We start from the raw sequence: 25,412 nt of genomic DNA on the forward strand, positions 1-25,412 counted from the left end.
TCCAGCCCGACATTTCCATGATGTACCCTCATAGCTCAGTTGGTAAAAAATCTGCCTGCAATGCAGGAGACCCCAGTTCTATTCCTAGGTCGGGAAGATCCACTGCAGAAGGGATAGGCTACCCACTCCAGTATTCTTGGGCTTCCCTTGTGGCTCAGCTGGTAAAGAATCTGCCTGCAATGCGGGAGACCTGGGTTTGATTCCTAGGTTGGGCTACCCACTCCAGTATTCTGGCCTGGAGAATTCCATAGACTGTATAGTCTATGGGGTTGCAAAGAGTCAGATACGACTGAGCGACTTTCACTTTCACTCTGCATATAAGTTAAATAAGCAGGGTGACAATACACAGCCTTAACATATTCCTTCCCCAATTTGGAACCAGTCTGTTGTTCCATGTCCAGTTCTAACTGTTGCTTCCTGACCTGCATACATATTTCTCAGGAGGCAGGTCAGGTGGTCTGGTAGTCCCATCTCTTTCAGAATTTTCCACAGTTTATTGTGATCCACACAGTGAAAGGCTTTGGCGTAGTCAATAAAGCAGAAGTAGATGTTTTTCTGGAACTCCCTTGCTTTCTCAGTCATCCAGCGGATGTTGGCAATTTGATATTTGGTTCCTCTGCCTTTTCTAAATCCAGCTTAACATCTGGAAATTTTTGTTTCAGGTTCTGTTGAAGCCTAGCTTGGAGAATTTTGCACATTTCTTTGCTAGTGTCTGAGATGAGTTCAATTGTACAGTAGTTTGTGTATTCTTTGGCATTGCCTTTCTTTGGGATTGGAATGAAAACTGACCTTTTCCGTCTTGTGTCCACTACTGAGTTTTCCAAACTTGCTGGCATATTGAGTGCAGCACTTTCACAGCATCATCTTTTAGGATTTGAAATAGCTCAACTGGAATTCCATCACCTCCACTAGCTTTGTTTGTAGTGATGCTTTCTAAGGCCTTCTTGACTTTGTTTGCCAGGGTGTCTCATTCTAGGTGAGTGATCACACCATTGTGGTTATCCGGGTCATGAAGTTCCTTTTTGTACAGTTCTTCTGTGTATTCTTACAACCTCTTCTCAATATCTTCTGCTTCTGTTAGATCTATACCATTTCTGTCCTTTGTTGTGCCCATGTTTGCATGAAATGTTTCCTTGGTGAAATGTTTCCTTGGTATGTCTGATTTTCTTGAAGAGATCTCTAGTCTTTCCCATTCTATTGTTTTCTCTATTTCTTTGCATTGATCACTGAGGAAGGCTTTCTTATCTCTCCTTGCTATTCTTTGGAACTCTGCATTCAAATGGGTGTTCCATTTCTCATTTGCCTTTTGCTTCTCTTCTTTTCTCAGCTATTTGTAAGGCTTCCTCAGATGGCCATTTTTTCATTTTGCATTTCATTTTCTTGGGGAAGGTCTTGATCACTGCCTCCTATACAATATAGGGAATGAATATATTTATCCATAAAGTCATTTTCTTATTTTAGATTAGTTCCTTATGATAGACTCAAAGAAATTGATTTAATAGGTCAAGAGGCCTGAGATTTCTTCAAGTCTTTTTGTAAATAAATGCCAAATTATTTTCCATAAGAGCTGTAATAATATGTCATCCTTCCAACAAAATACAGCATATCCTCAGAATCATTATGTATTAATATGTTTAAAAATCTTGACACTATTGAAAATAAAAGATATTGTAACTTTTTATTTGGCTATTTTGTTATAGTGAAGTTTGATTTTTTAAAAACGGGTGTTACTGCTATTCATTAATTTTTCAGATTTCATTTGTCATGCTTTCAAAATTTCCCAAACCACAATAGTTTTAGTGTTGTAAGAGTGTGTAATCACACTTAAATGTAAGATTTATGTACTCTATTGATCTTTAAAAATATAACTCATGTATGTTACAGATTTTATATATGTATTCTGTGCATTAAAAATGCTTTTCCTAATGTTTTTAATGTGGGCAAGTTGACTTGTTCTGTTTATTAAAAAAATAATATACTAAAATGAAGGCCATTTTAACAGAAATATTCAAAAATTACATGGCTTAAACTGTGAGCTCCTGTAAATATTCAAACAGAGGTCAAACATATATCTGATTGGCATGTGATAGAGTAACTCTAAGGCTTCCTTGATAGATCAGTTGATAAAGAATCTGCCTGCAATGCAGGAGACCCCTGTTCAATTCTTGGGTCAGGAAGATCCTCTGGAGAAGGGATAGTCTGCCCACTCCAGTATTCTTGGGCTTCCCTTGTGGATCAGCTGGTAAAGAATCCACCTGCAATCCAGGAGACCTGGGTTTGATCCCTGGGTCGGGAAGATCCCCTGGAGAAGGGAAAGGCTACCCACTCCAGTATTCTAGCCTGGAGAATTCCATGGACTGTATAGTCCATGGGGTTGCAAAGAGTTGGACATGACTGAGCGACTTACATTTCACTTCAAGGAACCTTCTAAGTTTCAATGATTCTATGATTCATTTGGTAATTATTTAAGTATTTAAACCAGCATAACTAATTTTTATTGCATGTAGTGTCAGTTCTTTCGTTTGATATTTAATTATAAACCAGTCTTTTTTTTTTTCCACCTACAACATAATGCTTGTAATTTTCATGTGTAATGGACTTGATCCTAGAATTTTGAGGACAGGTTTTCCTCTTTTCTTTGACTGCTTTTCTTATTTCATGTCATTGTACTTGTGGGCCTTTATCAGAAGGTGAGCAGGCCAGATAGTAAAGATTCAGTTTAAATTTTTTTGTGAATCCTATATTTTAAGAAATAGTTTTGTAGAACTTTCAATCCATAAAATATGGTGAGACTCGTTCTTTAAGTTCTGAACAGATTAAGAGGCTGGACCCCACAAAGTTAGTGAAAACTAACCATTCTGGGGTTTTTGTTGTTGTTTCTAATGCTATTCAAGTAAGAACTAACACCCAGAAAAAACTAAGGGGTTTGTTTTCATAGACATGGGATCTATACATTTTATTCTTCTTGGAAACCACTTTATTCTGTTCAGGTTAAACATCATCTTTTGTTTATATTGTTTTTGTGTTACTAGAAGAGCTCCATATACCTTTAAGTGTCCAGATGAAAAAGGATTCTGTCCTCTCTGTTACGGCAAAATTTCAATCGTGTCTTGGGTGGTTTTAATAAGTAGATCGTTTGTGATTGCATCTTACTGTGAAATTTCAGTGAAAGAAAGATTCCAGTGTTCTGTTCTTGAACTTGTTTCCTTTGCTTGTTATAATAAGCCTATAAGCTAAAAGAGAAATTGATAGCACACATGGAAAGTTGTGCAATTGCAGAGTGTAATTCTCCATAGCAGTAACCGAATGTTAGCATCCATTGTTGTCTCTCATTATGTTAGTCAATTATTCAGTCTGTGCTTGCCCTGGCTAACCAAATTAGTTGTTATTGGAAAATTCAGTTGCTCCTAAAAATGTTGATCAGAGTTCATTACTAGGTTATGACTGTAGAGACCAAATACCCTATGTTAGCTTCTCTGTAAGTAAAATGATCTCATGATTTGCAGCTTAAAATTTATCACTTATTATTTACCTACTGTGGTTACATTTCTTGAATTCTGCACTTGCTGTCGTATCCTCAGGCTTGTGTGATACAAGAGGAGTTAGACTGCTTCTGACATTATTAAACTTAACGTATACCTTCAGTTCAGTTCAGTTCAGTCACTCAGTCGTGTCCCTTAATGCTGGGAAAATAGCTTTAAGTCATTAGGAGCTCTCCAATCATTTACTGTCCTTGACTGCAGACAGTGTATTGTAATACATAAAGATGGTTGGCTTTAGCTGCATTCTAGAAGTAATTTACTTTAAAGTTCCTCCTGTGAAGAATGGGGATAATGATTGCTGCTGCTTTGGTTATTTGTCATGATTATAAGAGATAATTGCTCCAAATCAATTATCATTACTATTAGTCCATGCTAACCAAACTGACAGTAATAATACAAAAAAGTATAGATTAAAAATAATGAATTTGTATATGAGAATAGTTTTGTGCATGGATCTTTGTCCTCTTTTCCTTTTTGTCTTCTTTCTATGCTCAGTACTGATAACCTGTTATTAATACATGCCAGGCCCTGGTGATACAGAGACTCAAGTAGGCCATGATCATTGCCTTCACTGAAATTTTAGCCTAGTGGAAGAACTTACAGTTTGGTTTTAGCAGAACAGATACATTAACCTGCACTTAAAATATAAATACAAAATTAATACTCAGTGAGCCAGTTCAACCAGAATTTATTTAGTATCTTCACACAAAGATCCACATGTTCTTTGGGCATATTCATGGATAGTAAGAGAGAAGGCAGATACTGTTGGACAAAGAGATCAGTTATTTGTTTCAGGAACTATTGAAAGTCGTGTTTATTTTACTTTACCCTTTTTGGTGAGGGATATAACCTTAATTTAAAGGTTAATCATGGGTTAATTAGCAAACAGGATTGATGTTTGTCTTTCCTCATTTGAATGTATAGAGAACTGTTGAATACTTAGTGTATGAGTTATTAGATCTTACAGCATTTCAGTTTCATGAACTAATTAGTAGATTGTTAATAGTTGAAAGCATGAATTATGAAACTATAAATTCTGATGATTTAGTATGTTAAGGTACATAATAATAAAAATTTCATTAATAAGTTTGCGAAAATTCATGTTTTCTTCCTTTTTCTGTTTTTTCCTCAGAGCATCTGCTACACCCAAGCTTGAGCCAGTTCCTGTTCAAAAGGTGTGTTTCTAATCCAGCATTACTGGGATAATATTTGATTGTCCCTCCTGAACCACTCTAACTTCCATTCCTGTCTCCAACTATACTGACAATTTATAGTTCTCATATAGTTTTTCCTCACAGTTCTTTAAAGATGATGAGGGATAGTGAAAATCAACACATAACAGAATTATCATGTAATTATTCCTTACTATTTAAACAATGTAATTATTCCTTATTATTTAAATAGTGTTTCCAGTGTCATATATTATTGGTAACTCATATCCAGATGTCTTACCTTCACTTTTAATTTGCCTCTTTATTCAAATAATCTAAACAGATTAAATAAGTGGTTACAAAAATGAATGTCACAGTAAGTCTTTAATGACAGTTTACTGGTAATATTAAATTATATTTTAAATTATATTTTCAGAGTATTCTTGGATTAGGTTTTTGGCAAGTACCCTATTTTTTTATATATATCTATCTTCAGATTGTCCCAAACCATTGTTCATTTACATCTGGTTTTGTGCTTTGGGGGGTTTTCTCCTTAATTTTACTTGTGCCTTTTCAGTGAATTTGCTCATATTGATTCCCTGAGGCATTAAGTTACTTTATCCCCCTCAGCTTTATTATTTCTGTAAGATTAGATTACTTTTTCTTCCTTTAAATTAAACATAATAGAGCTGCCATTATGTACTTTTTAAAGAATTCTATTGTTTTTCTTTTGGGATGATAAGGACTTATTCTTGAATATCATAGAAGATTAAGCTGGGTTTATTTTTAAATTCACACTTACTTTGCGATAGGGGTTTGCAAACACAAATTCTGTTAATTTTAGGTGGAATTGATCTTAGTTATTTTTTTCTTTGATGTCTGTGAAGAAACATTTAAGATCTTTTTTTTCCCTCATGTTACTTTTGAATATTTATTTTGGAAAAGGGAAGAATTTTATTCCATCTTTAGCGATAGCTCAAAACATTCCAGAGAGAGACATAGGTGGACTGCAGAAAAGGGAAAGGATTGATTTTGTTTCATTTGTTTTGTGTTTTATTTTTAAGGAGCAATTTCTTGAATCAAAGTAATCAGAATGTTCACATTTCTGAATTAGATGGAAATGAACATTCCTTCTTTTTTTTTGATTGAAGAATTAGAAATGTCCAGCTGCTTCTGCATGAATCAAATAATTGTACTCTGGAGAGTAATTAAACGTGTTTAAAAGATGGAATTGTAGTTGAGACTCCGGATATTTTAAAATAAATGTTTTGATTAGTGATGTTTTGTTTACTGTGGAGTATTGAAAAAATTTTCTTTTGGAATATGTCTAAATTGACACTTAAGTTGGCCTTTAGGCTTTTTGATAACTTTCCTAATCTATTTCCTAAATATTTTGAACTCCTTTCATTTTTTAAAAAACATTTATTTACTCAGTATGTGCATCTGTGTTATGCATGTTGAGACCAGTTAGCATGCATGCTAATATTTTATCAGCTCATTATTTTTATCTGGAAACGTGTAAAGTTTGGCCTGCTAACATAATTGTGTTTGTCTTTTTACAAACTAGCTGTGTGTTCTTTTCATGGATCTATTTTGCATGTCTTTGCCGTGTTTTGTGTATGTTTATTTTTATTTTACATAGGGAGAACCTAAAGAAGTAGTTAAACCTGTGCCCATTCCATCTCCTGCTGTGTCCAAAGTCACTTCCACCACCAACATGGCCTACAATAAGGCCCCGCGGCCCTTTGGTTCTGTGTCTTCACCAAAAGTCACATCCATCCCATCACCATCGTCTGCCTTCACCCCAGCCCACGCGACCACTTCATCACATGCTTCCCCTCCACCCGTGGCCGCTGTCACTTCTCCCCCATTCGCTGCATCTGGACCGCATGCTAATACCAATGTTAGTGCTGACCAGCGGTCATCTGCGCTGAGCGCTGGTAAACCTGCAGTTAATGTCCCACGGCAGCCCACAGTCACCAGCGTGTGTGCCGAGACTGCCCAGGAGCTAGCAGAGGGACAGAGAAGAGGATCCCAGGGTGACAGTAAACAGCAAAATGGGTAGGTGGCCGAGGGTGCTTTCTGCTCTTATCAAACTCTTCTTTCAGGCAATTTCCAGGCAACACTTAATTTCCACCCACCCCCAAATCAGTTGTTCTCTGAGAGAAGGGAAATGAAATTTCATTTGCTTCATTACATGTAATGTAGCTTTATGTTATATACAATACAGCACTCTCTGCAAGGCAATTATAGGTTAATCCAAACCTAATTATGCATCTTGACCTGTTATGAATCATGTAACGGACTCTAACTCTTTTTCTCCAAGTCTGGAACAGCGTGCAGCAGCTGGCCCTTATAATGCAAGGCAAATCTTGAATCTTTCTTTCTCAATTTTTCCATTCTTTTGTGAATCACCAAAAGTTGAAATAGAATGGTTGCAGTTGTGTCAGCTTATGTATCTCATGCTAAAGAGAGAGGAAATGAGAAGCTTGTAAGAAGCTTTTTTTCTAGGAAGTATTCTAAAGACAGAAAACAAATTTAGTTTTGACTCATGTCTATGTATGATGCATTAGCTTAGGTCAGCTGGCTAAGCCACATTCTTTTCAGATAAACTTACACTGAAGTTTAGTCTTTAAAAGCAAACAGTAATTGAGAGGACAGTAACATTAACGGATGCTTAAAACATCAGAAGCAAATTAGAGAATACTTTCATTGTAAACATTTTTCTAAAATGAGTAGATTTAAAGCAGTGGACACTAAATATATAATGTTATAATAACTTTCTGAGAATCCATTCCTTATAATTTTCCTCTTTTTTTGTGGCACAGATTTTTAAAAAATTGAAGTCTGTTTTCAGTAGCCATCATTTATAAATGGGTATTTTATTTTTGGAATCCAGTGACTAGCCTTTAAACCAAAGTCATTTCTGTAAAGTCATTTTGATCAGATTTATTGTGACAAAAGTGTCTTTTAAAAGGAAATAATCTGCATGCATGATTGTTTTTAACCAATGTCAGTTCCCAGGAAAATATAATTAAAATAATTGTGTAGTTAGGTCCTTTCTGAGATAATCCCTTCTGAATGTTAATTCATGTAATGTAGGGGCTGTGCTTTCATAGGACTGCTCCCATGGCAACTTGGGGGCTTTGAAAAAGAAGGTGGCAGAGTTCCAGGAACAAGTCTGGAAGGACAGCTCCTGGGCCCTATGTGTGGTTTTGTGGTTGTGGGTGACTTTTGAAAGTTTTGATGTATATACTGAGGAAAACTAGTGCCTTTCAAAGAAAGTTATTTCTCTCTTATGAAGAAGATAAATAGTATGTAGTGTTGAGGTGCATTTGGTTGTCATTTTTCTGATTTGTCTATTTTAAGATAATAGATTTTAGAGTAATCAAAGTAGATATCTTGAAAAGACAGAATGTGTGTGTACTGAATTGTGTCTAACTCTTTGCAACCCTGTGGACTGTAGCCCGCCAGGCTCCTCTGTCCATGGGATTTCCCAGGCAAGAAACTGGAGAGGGTTGCCATTTCCTTCTCCAGGGTATCTTCCCAACGTAGGGATCGAGCCTGTGTCTCCTGCATTGCAGGCGGATTCTTTACTGCTGACCCATCTGGGAAGCCCCCTGAAAAGACAGATGCTGCCTATCAAATGCTAGTCTCATGGAAGACTAAAAGCAGAAGTTTATTTTGTTTGTTAAATTCCAGGTTCTGTAGGAAAAAAATACTTCTTTTGAAGGAAGTGTTTAAGTTAAAATCTTTTCTCCTTTCTAACATTTCATAAAATTTTATAAGGAAGGCTTCTTAACAGAAAATTGTAGAGATAAAAGCAAAACTGAGGTTACAGAAAACTATTATATTGAAAACACTAACCTGAAACTTTGTGTTTTATGGGTGTAGCTTTGGTGATTCCTGAAATGACTTATTATTTTCAACTTTGTAGGCAGTGATATAGTTTCAGGGACTTTACAGTGGTTTCTTAGTCAGTTGACATGTAGTTATTGAGCACACGTCTGGTGTCCTGCCCTGTCCAAGATTCAGGACAAAAGGGACTGTTATATGTTTTGCATCATTAACAAACAAGTTACTGCTTTGCATTTGTAAATTGATTGCATTTAAAAGTAGCTTAATTTCAGGTGTTGACTCGATGTGTTAGCACAATGAAAACTTGATTATTATGAAAACAAAAGTGTGGTGTTTGTGAAATTCTATAGACAAATTTGCAGTGCTCTTTCTGCTGTTTCTCTTACTACATTTAGATCAGAGAAATAAAAAAATAAATCTCACATTTTACTATTTACTAGTCAGTGATGTCATTTTCAAAAGCAGGTGTTTTGTGGTATTAATGAATATATTTCCTGCATCAGGTGTCAAACTCTTTTCCTGAAATCACTGTCAGCCTTTTTACTAAATGTGTGATTATTGAATTTTCCATATTTTTATAGTGTTACAAATGATTGCAACGAATGTCTTTCACAGTTGAGAGTTGTTACTTTTTATTACTCTTTATTTTAAAACCTAATTGCCAGTAACCAAAAATTTAGGACTTTACAAGGATGTAAAGTTAAATGGATAGATTATGTTTTTATTCAAAGCAGGAGGACTATTAGTCTTTATAGGTGTCCCACTCAAATTTATTTAGTTTTATAATAAACATAAGACACAACAAGTACTTATGAATTATGCATCATTACTGAGAAATAGTTATCCTAATAGTATTAAATCTAACAACTATGTTGATATTTTTAGAATATTAATAATACTATGCTAGCATTCTTGTTCCTTCTTACAAACAATAATGGAATGAGGCACTTTTTAGAAATTTTTAGTCCACCTTCTTCATATATGAATTTGTAATCTTGGCTTACTATTTTCTTTATTACTCTCCTTACTCTGAGAGGAAGCCGCAGCTTCCCTGGTGGCTCAGAGGTTAAAGCATCTGCCCTGGGTTTGATCCCTGGGTTGGGAAGATCCCCTGGAGAAGGAAATGGCAACCCACTCCAGTACTCTTGCCTGGAGAATCCCATGGAGGGAGGAGCCTGGTACGCTGCAGTCCATGGGGTCTGTACATTTCATGTACACAGACATGACTGAGCTGCTTCACTTTTCACTTACTCTACTTAGAGCAAAATGGAGTTTTATATTCCAAACTGGAAGGGAATCTATTTTGCATCACGTAGTTTAAGTAATTTACCTTTTTCCTTTCCATATGTTCTTGCATTATAATGTGCCACTGCTTTCAAGAGGTAAGTCTTTCATGTATTCTTTATTAATTTTAATTTCATTGGACTGCAGTCTCTTCTAACAGTTTGTATGTGGTATTTTGATGAACCTGGCCTTGAAAGATACAAAATATGATATGGTAGTAATATTTTTAAATGCTTTTCTCTTTGCAGAAAACAAAAGTGACAAAGTTAGTATCCACATTACTGGAGAGGAAATATGGTGATTTATATATGAGTAAACAGCATGAATGCCCGATTTTTGCAAAATTAAGTTAAATTTTGCAAAAGAGCTGTAATTTAGAATAACCACATTTAGTCTTTTCAATAAGTTTTGTTTGCATTGCTATGTTGTGGTGAATTGCTTTATGGTAATAAATAGTAGTGTTTAACTTTCATCATGAAGTATATGTGGGGTTTGCTGTGTAACAGTTTAAAAGACCTTATGTTGCAGGTAATCTGTAGCAGTCAAGACTGTTAGACGAGAAAGACAGAAGAGAAAGCATAAATACATGTGCCACTAGTGAATAGTCTATATTATAAAACTGAGTTGACTTCCAAATTCATATCAAAACCCAGTATTTCCCAGGTAAAATCTCTAAGAGCCTTTTTGATTTTTCAGCCAGTGTTGCTGAAAGACATAGAACTCTAGTATGCAGTTGTGTGTCATTGGCTGATAGATGGTCTGTACACCTTTGCAATTAGTTAAGTATCACAGGTAGTTGGCATAGACATTGGAAATCACCACATCAAAACTTTGTGTCTATTGGTATTGATGATAAACTAGTGATTACTAGCTTTAGAGTTGATAAAAATCACATTAGACAAGAACTTAATTTTGTGTTATGATTATTCTGAGCATATGCTGAAATTTCCTTATCATACTCTAGAGTAGAATTGAAAATATGGAATATCTTAGACACACTTGAGGGAATTAGCTATTGAATAATAATAATTATTATTATTATTATTGTTAAATTAGAGAACTTTATTCCAGTATGGTTATGATCTCACTAATTGAATAGGGCTTCCCTTGTGGCTCAGCTGGTAAAGAATCCGCCTGCAATGTGGGAGACCTGGGTTCGATCCCTGGGCTGGGAAGATCCCCTGGAGAAGGGAAAGGCTACCCACTCCAGTATTTTGGCCTGGAGAATTCCATGGACTGTATAGTCCATGGGGTTGGAAAAAGTTGGACATGACTGAATGACTTTCACTTCACTTCAAGGAACGTGTTACAGTCATATAAGAATATTATACACCAGTGCACTAGAGAAACATCCCCAAACCCTGATTTATTGATTGTCTACTTAAAGTTAAATTCTTATTACACAAAGGCTTTCACTAGTTATAAGATTCCAGTATAATAATTTGACTTGTAAGGGAGGAAAATGGGACTTGAAAAAATAACCACATTTAGGTTAAATGCATATTTTTTAAAATTCAAGGATAATATTCATTAAATTACTAAATATTAGTGTGCACTGTGCTGTATGTTTTTAACTGCAGTATGTGATTGAATTCGCATTTAAACTTTGAACCTTGAGAAGTTACTTAAATTTCTAAGCATGCAGCTTGAAAGTGATAGAGCTAAGATTGGAGCCTAGGGACTTTTGAAGCCAAATTTTGGTGTGTCTTACTCTGTCATCTGTTTGTGACCTGAACTTATTTCTGTTACTTTGAATTGGCATTTGTTTTTAATGGTTATAGTCTTGATAAATTGAGTGAGTTGAAACTACATGAATGAATAATGTGCATAAACTACAGTTGGGTTTAACGGTGCTTTTTTTATATAGAGCAGCTGGAGGATCTATTCTAACAACAAATATGTATTTGTATAGTTATCAAAGTGCTTTCAAGAGCATGTAAACATATGCCCCTACAGGAAGTCTGAAAGATAGAGAAGTAGCCATTGGATAGACATATCTCTATCCAAAGATAGAGAATGTAGTCTGGTTCACTGTTGAGGGAAAAGAAGCTCCTGGGGGTTGCAGCTTGTCCAGGCATTGAGGGAGTGGGCAGCATAGTCAGGGTGAAAAGCCATATCAGTCTGACTGCCCCATTGGCACAGATGCCACTGTGTTGTATGATGGGCTATTCCACTTGGACACACTTTTAAAATTCATGAAAATATCTTTTCAGCATATTAAAATTGACATCTTTACACTTTAACCAATCAACCCTCTTCTGCTTACCCCTCACCGCATCATAGAATACCTCCACCCCCACAACTTCATTTTGACATAAACCTTCTTTCTCAAACTTTGCAATGTTCAAATATATTTCTAAAATTTTATTCTGGTCACAGGAGGTTATTTTGCAGAACTGTTTATCTGCTATTTGAAGTGTCAAGGCAGAGGAGAGAGTACTTTTCATTGAATAATAAGGCTTAGAGAAGAGTAAATACCCATAAATTACTGAGATTAACTTAATCCCGTGTCTCACCCCCCACTCAGCAAAACTCAGCCCTCTATTGAGTTTATGACACTGACTTTGATGTGGAAATACAGCTTAGCTTCACTGTACAGTCTTAGCACTCAAAGTGGTAGGCACTTTTTCTTACTACATTTATAATGAATTTTTACTTACTCTGACTAAACTTTATTGTAGTAGAATTGATTCAACAATGTGTTGAGAAACTATATAGAGTTAATACTAGTCTTCTTTATATATAATGGAATATGAATATATTTGTTTTTAATGATCCAATACTTAATAGGCTATGTGAATGAATTTTATTTTCCCTCTTTAGATGTTATTAACCTAGTTCTTTTACCATATATCAGACATGTCTTTCTGGGCAGTAATTATGCTGCTGCTAATATAGTACTCTGGAGTTCCTACAAATCACTTCTAAACTTCCTGGGATTTGCTTGTGCATGAGGGCTGTGGTAATAACAGACAGGGGAGAGTATGAAAATTGAGTAATAGCCCATTATTAATGACGCACTGCTTCATATGTTTTTCATCACAATCACTACATTTTAAAAAATAAGAGGAAATTTTCAAAAGTGTATCATTCCCTTGTAATGTATGGTTCAGAATAATTCATCTGAGAAGACTATACTTGTTAATATATACTTGTTATATTATGTGAGAATGAAAGATTTTCTTAGTCTGCTCTAATTTTTAAAGTGATTTTAAAATGATCTGTTTCTACATCTGACATCTAGTTTATATTTTAATCTCTGACTTTTGTTAGCCACATTGTAGGATAAAATACATTTTATAGAAACCTAGAAAAAAATATTTGAGGCTTCCTGGTAGCTCAGTGGTAAAGCATCTGCCTGCAATGCAAGAGATGCAGGTTTGATCCTTGGGTCAGCAAAATCCCTTGGAGAAAGAAATAGCAATTGACTCCAGTATTCTTGCCTGGGAAATCCCATGGACAGAGGAGCCTGGCAGGCTACAGTCCATGGGATTGCCAAAGACTCAGACACGACTTAGCAACTAAACAACAACAGCAAAGAAAATATTTTAAATATTAGATCTTTCTCTCTTGGTATTAGTAACTTGAGGCTTGCTGCTGCTGCTGCTGCTGCTAAGTCGCTTCAGTCGTATCCGACTCTGTGCGACCCCATAGACGGAAGCCCACCAGGCTCCCCCGTCCCTGGGATTCTCCAGGCAAGAACACTGAAGTGGGTTGCCATTTCCTTCTCCAGTGCATGAATGTGAAAAGTCAAAGTGAAGTTGCTCAGTCGTGTCCAACTCTTAGCGACCTTTCCAGGCAAGAGTACTGGAGTGGGGTGCCATTGCTTGATCTAGCATTAATACATAAATTATTTTTTAGTGTTTTTGGAAACAAGCAGCATAGGTAAAACTGTTATCCAAATAATAACAATGTAATAGAATTTCCACTAACACTTGTTCATTTTTGTTTGTCTGCCTTTTACATAATTATTTTGAAGCATGATGTTTGGTGTAACATCTTAATTTTCATGTAAATTCAGTGTTTTGAATTTTGTTATTTCATTTTTTTCTTCTTTTTTTGGCCTCATCTGTGTTTTCCATCATCCTGGGAACTTCAATGTCTTTTCCCCTCTGTCACATCTTTTTTTGTGTGTATTATTCCTCCTTCAGTAACCCTGACACCGTGTAAGTACCTAATCAGTGGTTTCTTTCTAATTTTCATTGTCTCTGTAACTTTTCATCTGGCTTTCAACTTAACACCATCAGCAAATTTTATCAGTTTCTTCTCATTGCTTAGCATTTTCAGATATGCTGAGGAAACTAGGAAACTTGTTTTTCACGTCAGAGAACTTCATATGAATTAGTGGGTGTGTTTAGAAAACCCACACTTCTACAGTGGAAAAACTTGTCTTCAGGAAGATGGATAGGTATTATAGACAGCAGATACTGGAGTCAGAGATGTAGGTGGGGCCTCCCTTGTTTAATATTTTTTAAAAAATTTGAATAAACTTGCTACTTTTAATGTCTATTTTGAAATAAATTATTTGCTCTTGATAGTATGTTCTATCCCAAATGAATTTTAAAAATAAAACTCATATTATTCCCTTATTTAATCATAATCATAAGAGTCTAGAGTGTCAAAGCCAGTAAATGTTTAGAAACTTTCTATCACTTGACATAAAACTTAAGCCATGGTGAATGTCACAGAGTCTGAGATGTGGTATACTTTTTCAAGTGTGTGGTAGCTAGAAGATATTCTTAAGTGGTGTCATTTTATTAATCTTAGTGTCCTAGTTAGACATTTTTTTCTTTTGTATTTTTATAATCCAAACCTTTTATAGAGGATAAGATACCTGCAGCTGGCACCATTTAAGAGTAAACAATACTTACTGATTATAGAGAAATTTAAAACTGTAAGTTTAGTAGCTTAAAAATAGTTTTTCAAATAATTGCATAAGATAAAGTGTTGTCTGTTTAGGAATCTGTCAATGTATTTATGAAATAATGTTATTTTCTAATTTAAAAAATTATTTATAAAAGAACTAGGAGATTTTATTCACTATTAGTAAAAGGTGTTTCAGGTATTTCACTTCCAGGTTATTGAAATTTTATCATAAATAATTTGAATTACTATTAAACATAATCATTAAATATTAATAGTATTAAAATGCTATTATTAGTATTATATATAAATACTATTTTGTTACATATATATAGATGATTTATATACATCCATAAATATATATATTCCTATAGCCCACCGGGCTCTTCTGTCCATAGAATTCTCCAGGCAAGAATGTTGGAATGGGTAGCCATTCCCTTCCCAACCCAGGGATGGAACCAGGGTCTCCTGCATTGCAGGCAGATTCTTTACCATCTGAGCCATCAGGGAAGCCCTAGATGACTTATAGTCTTAGCATATGCATTACAGATAATTTTTCTAGTAATCATAAAAGAACACCATTATGTGATTACTTTTTGTTACCTACTCCGGGAAACATTTTACCTACTTTACCTATCTTATTATTTTTCAAAACAACCCTTTAAGGTAGATTAAATCCCCATTTCTTAGAAGGGAAATATTGAAACTTGGAGAAGTTAAATGACTTGCATAAAATGTACACTGAGTAGAAGATTATGCTTAGAACTATTGTCTGACCGCACAGCTAGTGTTAACGTTAATTCTGTCATGTCACTGGGGCAGAAATGTGTACTGTGACAGGTTTTGATTGTATCCCTGTTAAAATGACAGCAGTCGTGTGGCATTCTGATAGCAGTAGGATTTTCTAGCAGTGAGTTAATCTAACAGGTGTTTCCATGCATATCTGACACTCTGAGGGCACTTTTTCTGCTTGGATCTTGTGCTGGGTGTCTGCTAGTCCATACTCAGGTTCCTATTTCTCTTCTGAATTGAAACTCGAAACTCATTAGTATTTACCCTACGTTGCCTGGGGATGTTGAGAAGGGGGAGTATTTATAAAGTTACCTAGATCTTAAAGTGTTATAATAATGTACATTGTAAATTCCTTAATATTTATGCTTTCTTAATAGAAAAATGAATATTCTTAGCAAACTTAAGGTTCTTGAACTCTGTAGTTTGCAAATCCCTTTCATATATATTATTTCATTTAACCCTGAAGACAGTGCTACTTTGTTCATATTTTTATTTTATAAATGAAAAAATTGAGACTCAGTGAGATTGACTTGTCCAAAATTATGTATTTGAAAAGTCACAGAGCCATGATTTGTATCTTGGTCTTTTGATAAATATTTCATTTGTTTCCATTTCATTTGTGTAACACTACGTCTCTTCACATTGATGATCCTGCACCTAACTTTTTTTAGGGTGAGGGATATCTGTACACATAAATGAGAATACTATAGAAAATAACAGTTCTGACCCTTTTCAAAATTGTGTTTGGAATTGCTGATTTGGCCTGTACTAAATTAAATTATTCCTGGCTCTTGGGCCTAGTGAGGAAATGATCATTTACTTTTGTGAAAGCCAACACATTTTAGCAGCATAGGGGTATTTAACCATCCTTGGGAATATAATTCACATCTGTTTTGTTAGCCAGAAGATGAATAATACAAGTAATTTTGAATTGTTTGATTTTAATTACTGTGGACTTTGCAATTTCTTATTATTTTCCTTCTTTTCTTATTCTTTTCTTTTCCTTTTCTTCATGTTGGAAATCTCTCTTCTGCTGCCTTCTTCTGTCAATTAAAAGGAAAATCCCACCCAAACGGTAACCTTTCTGTTGAATAGATATTTATGCTATAATTTTATGTTATCATATAAGTACCTTTTTTTAAAACTTAAAAAGCCTAGTATACTTTTTAAAAGGATGCTTTTTTTTTTTTTTTTAAGAAAAAGATGTGAGTATGCCTGAAAGACATGACTGAGCATATACATGTATGTCGCACATACTTGAAAAAAGCAAAATATACAAAAGGAACATTGAGGCTTAAATGTATAACTTGTAAATAATATGGGAGAGGATATTTTAGCCTTAACATAATTAAAAATATTAAAAATTTTTTTTTTTCCTTCTTAACCCTAGCCCACCAAGAAAACACATTATGGATCGTAATACCGAGTTTTATCACATACCTACTCACAGTGATGCCAGCAAGAAGAGATTGATTGAGGATACTGAAGACTGGCGTCCGAGGACTGGAACGACTCAGTCTCGTTCTTTTCGAATCCTTGCCCAGATCACTGGGACTGAACATCGTAAGTAAATAGCTAGGGATTCTATTGGATGAGTATTTTTTTTTGCCACAGAGAGTAGCATTTAGACTGCTGGACAGTTACTGGGAAATAGTAATATTCCTGAAACAGTTTGCTTTTAAATTATGCCTAGTGGTACTGTAAATAAGCAACCAGCCCAGAAGAGTTACGTTAAAAAAGTGTAGAAATATTAATAGTTGTAGTACTGACTACAGTACAGTCAATAACAGTATAGTGATACAGGAATTTTTTAGTGGCTCTGGTAACTTAACCGTTTGGTATTAATTGATAAGGTAATTGTGTAAAAGTTAAAAAAGCTAACTGATATTGGACATTGCTTATTTTATTTCAGTGAAAGAGTCTGAAGCTGATAATACAAAGAAGGCAAAGTAAGTGGTGCATTTTTTGGTAAATTGAATGCTTTCCTTTTATGAATGGTCTCTGTTTTTGTTTTCCACCTTTTCAAAGGAATAGTATGGCATTTTGTCTTTACAGCTAGGGGCTTAACTTGGGTGCCTTTTGTGGTACTTAAATACATGATTTAGAGGTTTTTAATTTAGTTGATAATGTCTGAATTTTTTGTCTGTGGCCTGTTTTCTTCAGTATTGAAGTAAGTGGGCAGAAGGGTATATTTGGGGGTGCTTTGCTAACACTGCAGATCTCTGTGAATGAGTTCATGTGTCTTGCAGTTGCTTCATTTGGGGAACAAAGATTGAAGTTTCCAAGAGGGCTCTATAGATTAATTTCCATATTTCTAAAAATGCTCTACCCTTAAAATCTTTGCTATTAAATCAAACAGCTCTGTGAGACTAAGCTTTTAGAAGGCATGTTTTCTGCATGGTGATCTAAATGTAGAAACTTTTCTTTCTCTTTCTTACAACTCTTCTATCAATCTCTTTTTCTTTTTTCTTTTCTTTTTATTTCCACAGGGAAAAGATACCCCTTCACGTCTTTAGTCCCAAATACACAAAATTACGTGACTGGCACCATGAAGTTTCAGCACGTGCTCTTAACGTACAGTGATTTCTGAGGCTTGCCCCCTCTCCCCCAGCAGGCAGCACATACCTTTTCATTCACTTGTTCTTTTTCTCCAACTTCTTAGCCAAATCTGTATTAAATCTGCCTTATGAAAGAAAAAATAGAACCTTTCTATACTTTTCTAACCATTTCCTGCTATTTCGAAAACGAGGAGGATGAACATGTTTTGTGCTATTTGGTAGCCCACAAATGTTAAACCAAGAGAGAACAGTAAGGAGCTAGACTGATTCAATGGATTTACATGTGTTTTAATTGTTTTTATGGGAGTAACCTTGGACAAGGAATTCTTTTCGTAAGTGCAGTTGGGTTGGTTGGTTGAAGCAGAAGTGGAAATAATGTCCTTGTGTAATTGGGGAAATATTTTCTTTATCTTATTACATTTCCCGAGGTTACTTTAAAGTTCATTGTTATGTAATGTTCAGAGTGGGTGGAAACGCTTCTAAGTAAGCAAATACAGAGGCAGGATAAAATAGAAATGACTTTATTAGAATAAATGGAGTTTGTTATAATTTGGGTATGTTTTAAAGGAAGAGCTATTGAGGATGGCTGTCTGAAGAGCAGGAGGCCCAGATTTGGCTCCTAAAAAAAGGAAAGAAGAGATTTCTGCTTCTATTTGCAGTGGGGAAATAAAGTGCTCTTTTGGTTGGTTAGTTTAAAAATCCTATTTTCTACCAAAGGAAGTATCTCTAAGCTGGTGGATATGTTTAGGGTATAAACAACTTCTAGGTATTAACTAGTAACATGTAGACAAGATAACTTTGCTTTATTTCTAAAACAGGGTAAGTGAACATAAAATAAATTGCAATATGAATGATTCTTTACATGACATCAGAGAAATAGTTTCCTTAGTGATATAAATAACTGTGCATTGTTGCTCTTTCTAGGAATCTCTGTTTTGGGAGATACATGCACGCTAAATATCTGACCAGAAATGCTTTCTATCTTGTAATATAATGTATTATATATTAGATTAAATTCAATAATGAATGCGTTTTGAAGTTTGGAAAAGTATTGTAATAAAGTTGCCTTTAACTTAGCTTTGTAGTTGTTTTCTGTTTCCTTGAAGTCAGTAACAAACTCTCTAGACTTTACAGTACCACTTGGGTAAAATAAATATTTCTCTTGATTTAATTTGGAATATGTTTTTTTAATTTTGTGAGATTGCTAAAATGTGAGCATAGAATGAGACAAAGATACATATTTTTTCTGTGCATTGTTACATTATTTTATATAACATCTTTCGTGAAAAACACGTAAGAATAGGTTGGGGCACAACATAGAATTAGGCTTTGTGTGAAAATTATTGCTGAAGCATCTTTGTCTTCAATCAAGGTTCCATTTTTATTTTTCCAGGTATTCTTGATTTTAATGTCATTGTAGGATAGAGAAACTGCCTCATAATTTGGAGAAACTAACATTAATTTCAGTTAGTGATTACTGTTTAAAATTTGGCATGCCAAATGTGTTTTTAAAAATAATTCTAGGATTTATCTGTGTTCATTTGTACTACAGTACTTTTCTTTCTTTTAATTGTATCAGTTCTTCAGATACTGCTTATGATTTTGTTTCTGACATCAGTCCCAGTTGCTACTGTGTCTCTGGCTTCTATAAGAAAACCTATTTTCTTAGGCTATGTTTTCATATACCCTATAATTCTTCACTAATCTCAGGAGATGATGCTTGAAAAAAAATTCTTGTGAAAGTGAATGGTCTTGGCTAGAGTAAACATGGTATCTTACAAGAATCAGATTTCTAGAATAAACTTCAGAGTTAAGAGAAAGAGCTACTAGAAAGAGAGTTTTAGGTAAATAAAATAATTTTCCCTTAATAAAAAAAAGATAACATATGTATGTAAAACCATATAACTTGAAATAGGTGCCATTGAAAATTAGAGTTTTAATACTGTACCTAATTAAAAATAAAATAATGTCTCATTGAAACCATAGATTTAGATAAATGGAATGATCCATGAGTATGCGGGTAAATGTTCAGCCAGGATTGCAAAGGACATTCTGTTTGACCCTGTCAGAGGTTGAATTCCTGTGCTCAGTTAATCTCCTGGGACATCTTATATTCCAAGCTTAAAAGCTAGCCAAAAATTATAAAAACGTCTTGCAAAAATATTGTTGTAAGTCTAGTGACCTAATTTATAGCTTGTTTTTGTTTGCCTCTCTTCAACAGACTTTCTGTATCAACAGGCTTGTTTTTCATGTAAAATTGGAAATGTTACTTTTAAGAATTTTCACCATTTTTTTCTTTTAATATTTTAACAGCCAGAGACTAGAATGACTCCCACATAGTCAATCTTTTTTTTGTTGTTGTTGCCTTGAAAAACAATTATTTGTGGAAACAGAAACCTACTCATTTTGTACATTCTTATGCCCTTTGGGAAAACTCAGATAAAAACAGTCCTAGAGAGCTTGTTTAATAAAAGTTGTGATGTTAAGAGAGTTTTCTTTTATTCATGTTTTTGTTTTTCAGAAATGTGGGATGAATTGATTTCCCCAAATAATTTTGCAATTGTTGTAGTTGCCAGTGTATATTTAAAATATTATAAATTTTAAATATTTATTTGTTGCCTACTTTCATTCTTTCACATGAGTAGTTACTGAATACTTGAATCCCTAGCACATAGCACCCTGTGCTAGGGATTTAGGAGTCAATAGCAGATAAATATGCAAACAAGATCATCTCTGATAATTAAGTTACCAAAATAGTAAGTTAATATAATGGAAATCTGGTTTAGGCAGGGTGGGCTCACTTAAATTGTTTGGATGGACAGGGGAGCCTGGCAAAGAGTTGGACATGACTTGAGTGCCTTATCACACATGTACACATTGAGGAGATGACCTTAATGGCATTCCCTGAAGGGGAAAAAGGTGTCAGCCAGGTGATTTTTTGACTTGGGATGAGTGCTCAAGACAGAGGAAACAAGTGTGAGAACCCCAAAGTGGAAGGAAGCAGAGCAAGTATACAAAACAGAAAGAACAGTGTGGCCAGAATGTGGTATGTGAGGGGGGAAGCATGATACAAAACATAACTCTTAATCCATATAGACAAATAAAGTACGTTCCCAATACTGTCCACAGCATTTTAAATGGGAAGTTTAAAGGTGATTATCATACCTGAACACTTTCAAGTAAAATTAGAAAATGAAGAATCAGGGAGGTAATCAACTTTCTAAATAAAGTTTACTCCACATACTTAGTGCCAGCCCTGATCAATGTAATGCATTTCTCATTGAGATCTATTGAAGATGAAAAAAGGGAGACATTAATGTATCTTGTAACGTATTTGTAGGGAACAGAATGCCCCAGAACACACATAAAGTCACTTAAAAACAAAACTTTTATGTATAGAAATGTGGCATATAATGCTCTGTTCATACTTTAGTGATGAATTTGACAGTTTAGTCCTCTGTGAAAAACTGTCTTGGTTTTCACATATCACCACAGCTGCAGACATCCCTTGTTCCAAGCCTTCCTGGAGCTGCCTACCGGCAGTGAAGTGATTGGAGGGAGGGTGGGGAGGAAGCCTGGCCGTTGCAGCGCAGGCAGGGCTGAACTGGAGGTTACATGCTAGCTCTGTTACATCTCAGGTTGAACCTCGCTTGTATCTGTTCTCTTCAGTGTGGTTCTGGTCTTCACCTTCTCATCGTTCGTTCTGGGACACTTCTCATTGCTTCTCCTTACATCACAGACCAGATTACAAACACCATTTAGGGAAATCATTAGTGAAAGATCAGTTTAGGGCAGCCTGAAACGTGTGGAATTCAAAACAAAGATATGTTTACTTTTCTCTGCCTTGAGGAAAGGATGTCTATTTGCCAATTGCATCATAAATACCCTGGGAGTAATAAGTAGGTAAAGGTATTTCTATTATAAATAACTTTTATTTCCTACCTTAGTGTTTGTAGTGTTTTATTTTTTATCCTTGAAATAAAGCAGGTTTACTGGCAAAAAAAAAAAGGAAAAAGTAATCAGATATAATCAGGGCTATAGGAATGAATTAATGAAATAAGCTTCAAAACAAAAAAATATTAACTGAATAAATGTGATAAGATCTTGTAACTAATAAACAGTACTTAATAAATTTTTTATAATTTTCCATATGGAACATTTTAGAATCAAATGTATTATTTGTATTCACGTATAAACTTATTCACATAATATGTTTTATTTGAACACTTCTGCTGTTTGCTTTATGTCTTTAAAGTGTGAAAGTGAAAGTCGCTTGGTCGTGTCCGACTCTTTGCGACCCCATGGATTATACAGTCTATGGAGTTCTCTAGGCCAGAATACTGGAGTGGGTAGCCTTCCCTTCTCCAGGGAATCTTCCCAACCCAAGGATCAAACCCAGGTCTCCTGCATTACAGGCAGATTCTTTACCAGCTGAGCCACAAGGGACATCTTTAAAAATTTACCTCTAATTCTTCTCTCCTGGGAGGGATACTGCAGCTGAATGGCCTTTGAAAATGTATGAGATAAACAGAGATCTCACAAGGACAGGAGGGTGCTATTTGGGGGCCAAGGGAAGAAGTGTCTTCTAGTGCTCTGAATAATTCCACAGAACCAAGCATCATCTTCCCAAAAGACCAGTGGAATGCCACTGAGAACAGTGGGGTGAGTGCAAATGTTTTTCTTCCAAGATCTTATTCTACCTGCCGCTCTAGCCACAGGTTCTAACCCACAGTGCCCCCCACCCCACTTCCTTTTCTAATTTGTGTTACGGATATTTGCCTACATATCCTACATCTCCAACCAGAATTTGAGCTCCTTGAATACACAAGTCTTAGTGAAACATAAATTGAAGGGAATAGGCATTCTAATAGGCATGCTGTTTCTTCCCAGACATTTATACATAAATGTATATGTAAATATAAATATTTAAGTATATAAATATAGTTGTTCTCTGAACAGTGTAGGGAGTTAGGGGTGCCAACCTCCTGTACAGTCAAAAATACACAGATAACTTTACAGTCAGCCCTCCTTTTCTGTGGTTCTGCATTCTTGGATTCAGCCAAGATAGATTGGGTAGTACTACAGTATGTATTTAGTTTAAAAAAAAAAAAAAAATCCACTTGTAAGTGGACCAGTGTAGTTCAGATTCGTGTGTTCAAGGGGCAACTGTATATAAATAAACAAATTCTATTTGCAAGTGGGTGTTTACAGTGTAAACATCATCTCTAGTGAACTACTTAGTCAGCTGAGGCTGCCATAACAAAATATCCAGACCTGATGACTTAAACAACAGAAATTAATTTTCTCACAGTTTCAAAAGCTAGAAGTCCAAGACCAAGGTGCTAGCAGGGTAGGTTTCTGCTGAGGCATGCCATGTCTGGCTGAAGGCTGGCCAGCTTGTCTCTTGTCCTCGCATGGCCTTTACTCTGTAGACTAGCAAAAAGCGCGAGCTATGAGTGCCTGTCTCTTGTGTTTCTTTAAGGAGGCCAGTCGTCTTGGATTAGAACCTCAACTGTTATGACCTCATTTAACCTTAATTACCTCCTTATAAACCCTGTCTCAAAAATACTGTTGCATTAGGTGTTAGGGCTTCAACATGAATTTAGAGGAAGGGCACAATTCAGTCCATAATACACACCAGCTGCCTTTCTATACGAATATTCATTTTGACAGATTAGCATTTAGAAAAAGCTATTCTAAAGTAGAGTCACTGACTTAGACCCAGTTGAAGTACTATTGTTACCTCTGTTGTGGTGCGTCCTTTTCTGATTGGCATGCTAAGTGTTTGTCTCCATGTCCTATATCCATAACTAGAGTGTAAGCTCCTTGAACACAAGCTTTTTGTATTCTTCACCACCCCCGTATGTGGCTCTAATTAGCAAAAACTAATGGTACCAATTATATATAATTGCATATTCCTCCAATTCTCTGTTCAGTTTTAGAGAAATTGTTTGCAACAGGTTTTACATAACTTTTAGTTGAGTGAAAATTCAGAATAAGGTCAAAGCTTCATAAAAATATCAAAGAATTAATATCTATAGTGAGGATAAGGGAGAGCCATACCTAAGCTGCTTGGAAGGAGAATTGTTTTGCTATGGGCAATCTAACTGGCAAAAGTAGATGCTCTTCCCTTGTTATTATCTGTTGTATAGTTGTGGAAGATATTAAATGAACATTTGTTTGTTAATCCATGTTCCTTTCTGGTTTTGGTCTGTTTTAACATGAATAACTCCGTGACTCCTGTGAGGTGACAATACATGACTAATGTTAGAAATAGGCATGTGAAATGCTTAGTGCTCTGATTGGAAAAGCCAACATAAATTTTATCATTACTAAGGAAATATTTCAAGTTAAAAGTATAATAAAACACTAATAAAAAAAAAACCCAGCCTCCATATTATCACATGTACTGAAAGCTAATATTAATATGTGGCCGACCATAATAGAGAATTATTGAAGGCCATAGAAAATTTTATTTAAAGTTAATTCTTTTAGAAACATATACCTAAAATACATTGTGTCAAGCACCATACAAAGGGTGATTTTTCTTGACTCACTATTTTTTCAGTTTCTACTATATGTAGTAAAATATTTAATAATTTAAAATTTTTATGCATGTATAGAAGATCCCCCGGAGAAGAAAATGGCTACGTATTCCATTATTCTTGCCTGGAGAACTTCACGGACAGAGGAGCCTGCCAGGCTATAGTCCATCGAGTTGTAAAGATTCCAACATGACTGAGCGACTAATACTTTCACTTTCGTAGGTCTACATCAGTTCAATTCAGTTCAGTTAGGTTCAGTCTCTCAGTTGTGTCCGACTCTTTGTGACCCCATGAATCGCAGCACGCCAGGCCCTCCTGTCCATCACCAACTCCCGGAGTTCACTCAGACTCACGTCCATCGAGTCAGTGATGCCATCCAGCCATCTCATCCTCTGTCGTCCCCTTCTCCTCTTGCCCCCAATCCCCCCCAGCATCAGAGTCTTTTCCAATGAGTCAACTCTTCGCAGGAGGTGGCCAAAGTACTGGAGTTTCAGCTTTAGCATCATTCCTTCCAAAGAAATCCCAGGGCTGATCTCCTTCAGAATGGACTGGTTGGATCTCCTTGCAGTCCAAGGGACTCTCAAGAGTCTTCTCCAACACCACAGTTCAAAAGCATCAATTCTTCAGTGCTCAGCCTTCTTCACAGTCCAACTCTCACATCCATAGGTCTATACAAATAAATATAAAGTAGTATTTTGATACTTCCCTCCTAGTTAGTCAGTGAAGTATCTGCCTGCAATGCAGGAGAACCAGGTTCTATTCCTGGATCAGGAAGATCCCCTGGAGAAGGTAAAGGCAACCCAGGCCAGTATTTTTGCC

General features: G+C 35.5%; 1 protein-coding gene across 15 annotated transcripts in view; it reads left to right on the forward strand.

The window, feature by feature from the left end:
- PDLIM5 (PDZ and LIM domain 5) overlaps positions 1–25,412 on the forward strand; it is a 227,730-nt gene that overhangs the window by 121,317 nt on the left and 81,001 nt on the right. For 4 of the 15 annotated variants that reach the window (XM_055587676.1, XM_055587678.1, XM_055587675.1 and 1 more), the window contains 5 exons: positions 4,675–4,717; positions 6,336–6,754; positions 16,548–16,565; positions 16,881–17,053; positions 17,403–17,439. In XM_055587676.1, coding sequence (XP_055443651.1) covers positions 4,675–4,717; positions 6,336–6,754; positions 16,548–16,565; positions 16,881–17,053; positions 17,403–17,439 — 690 coding nt within the window. Of the gene's footprint in view, positions 1–4,674; positions 4,718–6,335; positions 6,755–10,083; positions 10,133–13,986; positions 14,002–16,547; positions 16,566–16,880; positions 17,054–17,402; positions 17,440–17,979; positions 24,433–25,412 lie in introns of those variants that run through there. The other 11 variants (XM_055587679.1, XM_055587684.1, XM_055587677.1 and 8 more) reach the window with 8 other exon arrangements.

This window comes from Bubalus kerabau, chromosome 7, assembly GCF_029407905.1.
Source record: "Bubalus kerabau isolate K-KA32 ecotype Philippines breed swamp buffalo chromosome 7, PCC_UOA_SB_1v2, whole genome shotgun sequence".
Lineage (NCBI taxonomy): Eukaryota > Metazoa > Chordata > Mammalia > Artiodactyla > Bovidae > Bubalus > Bubalus kerabau.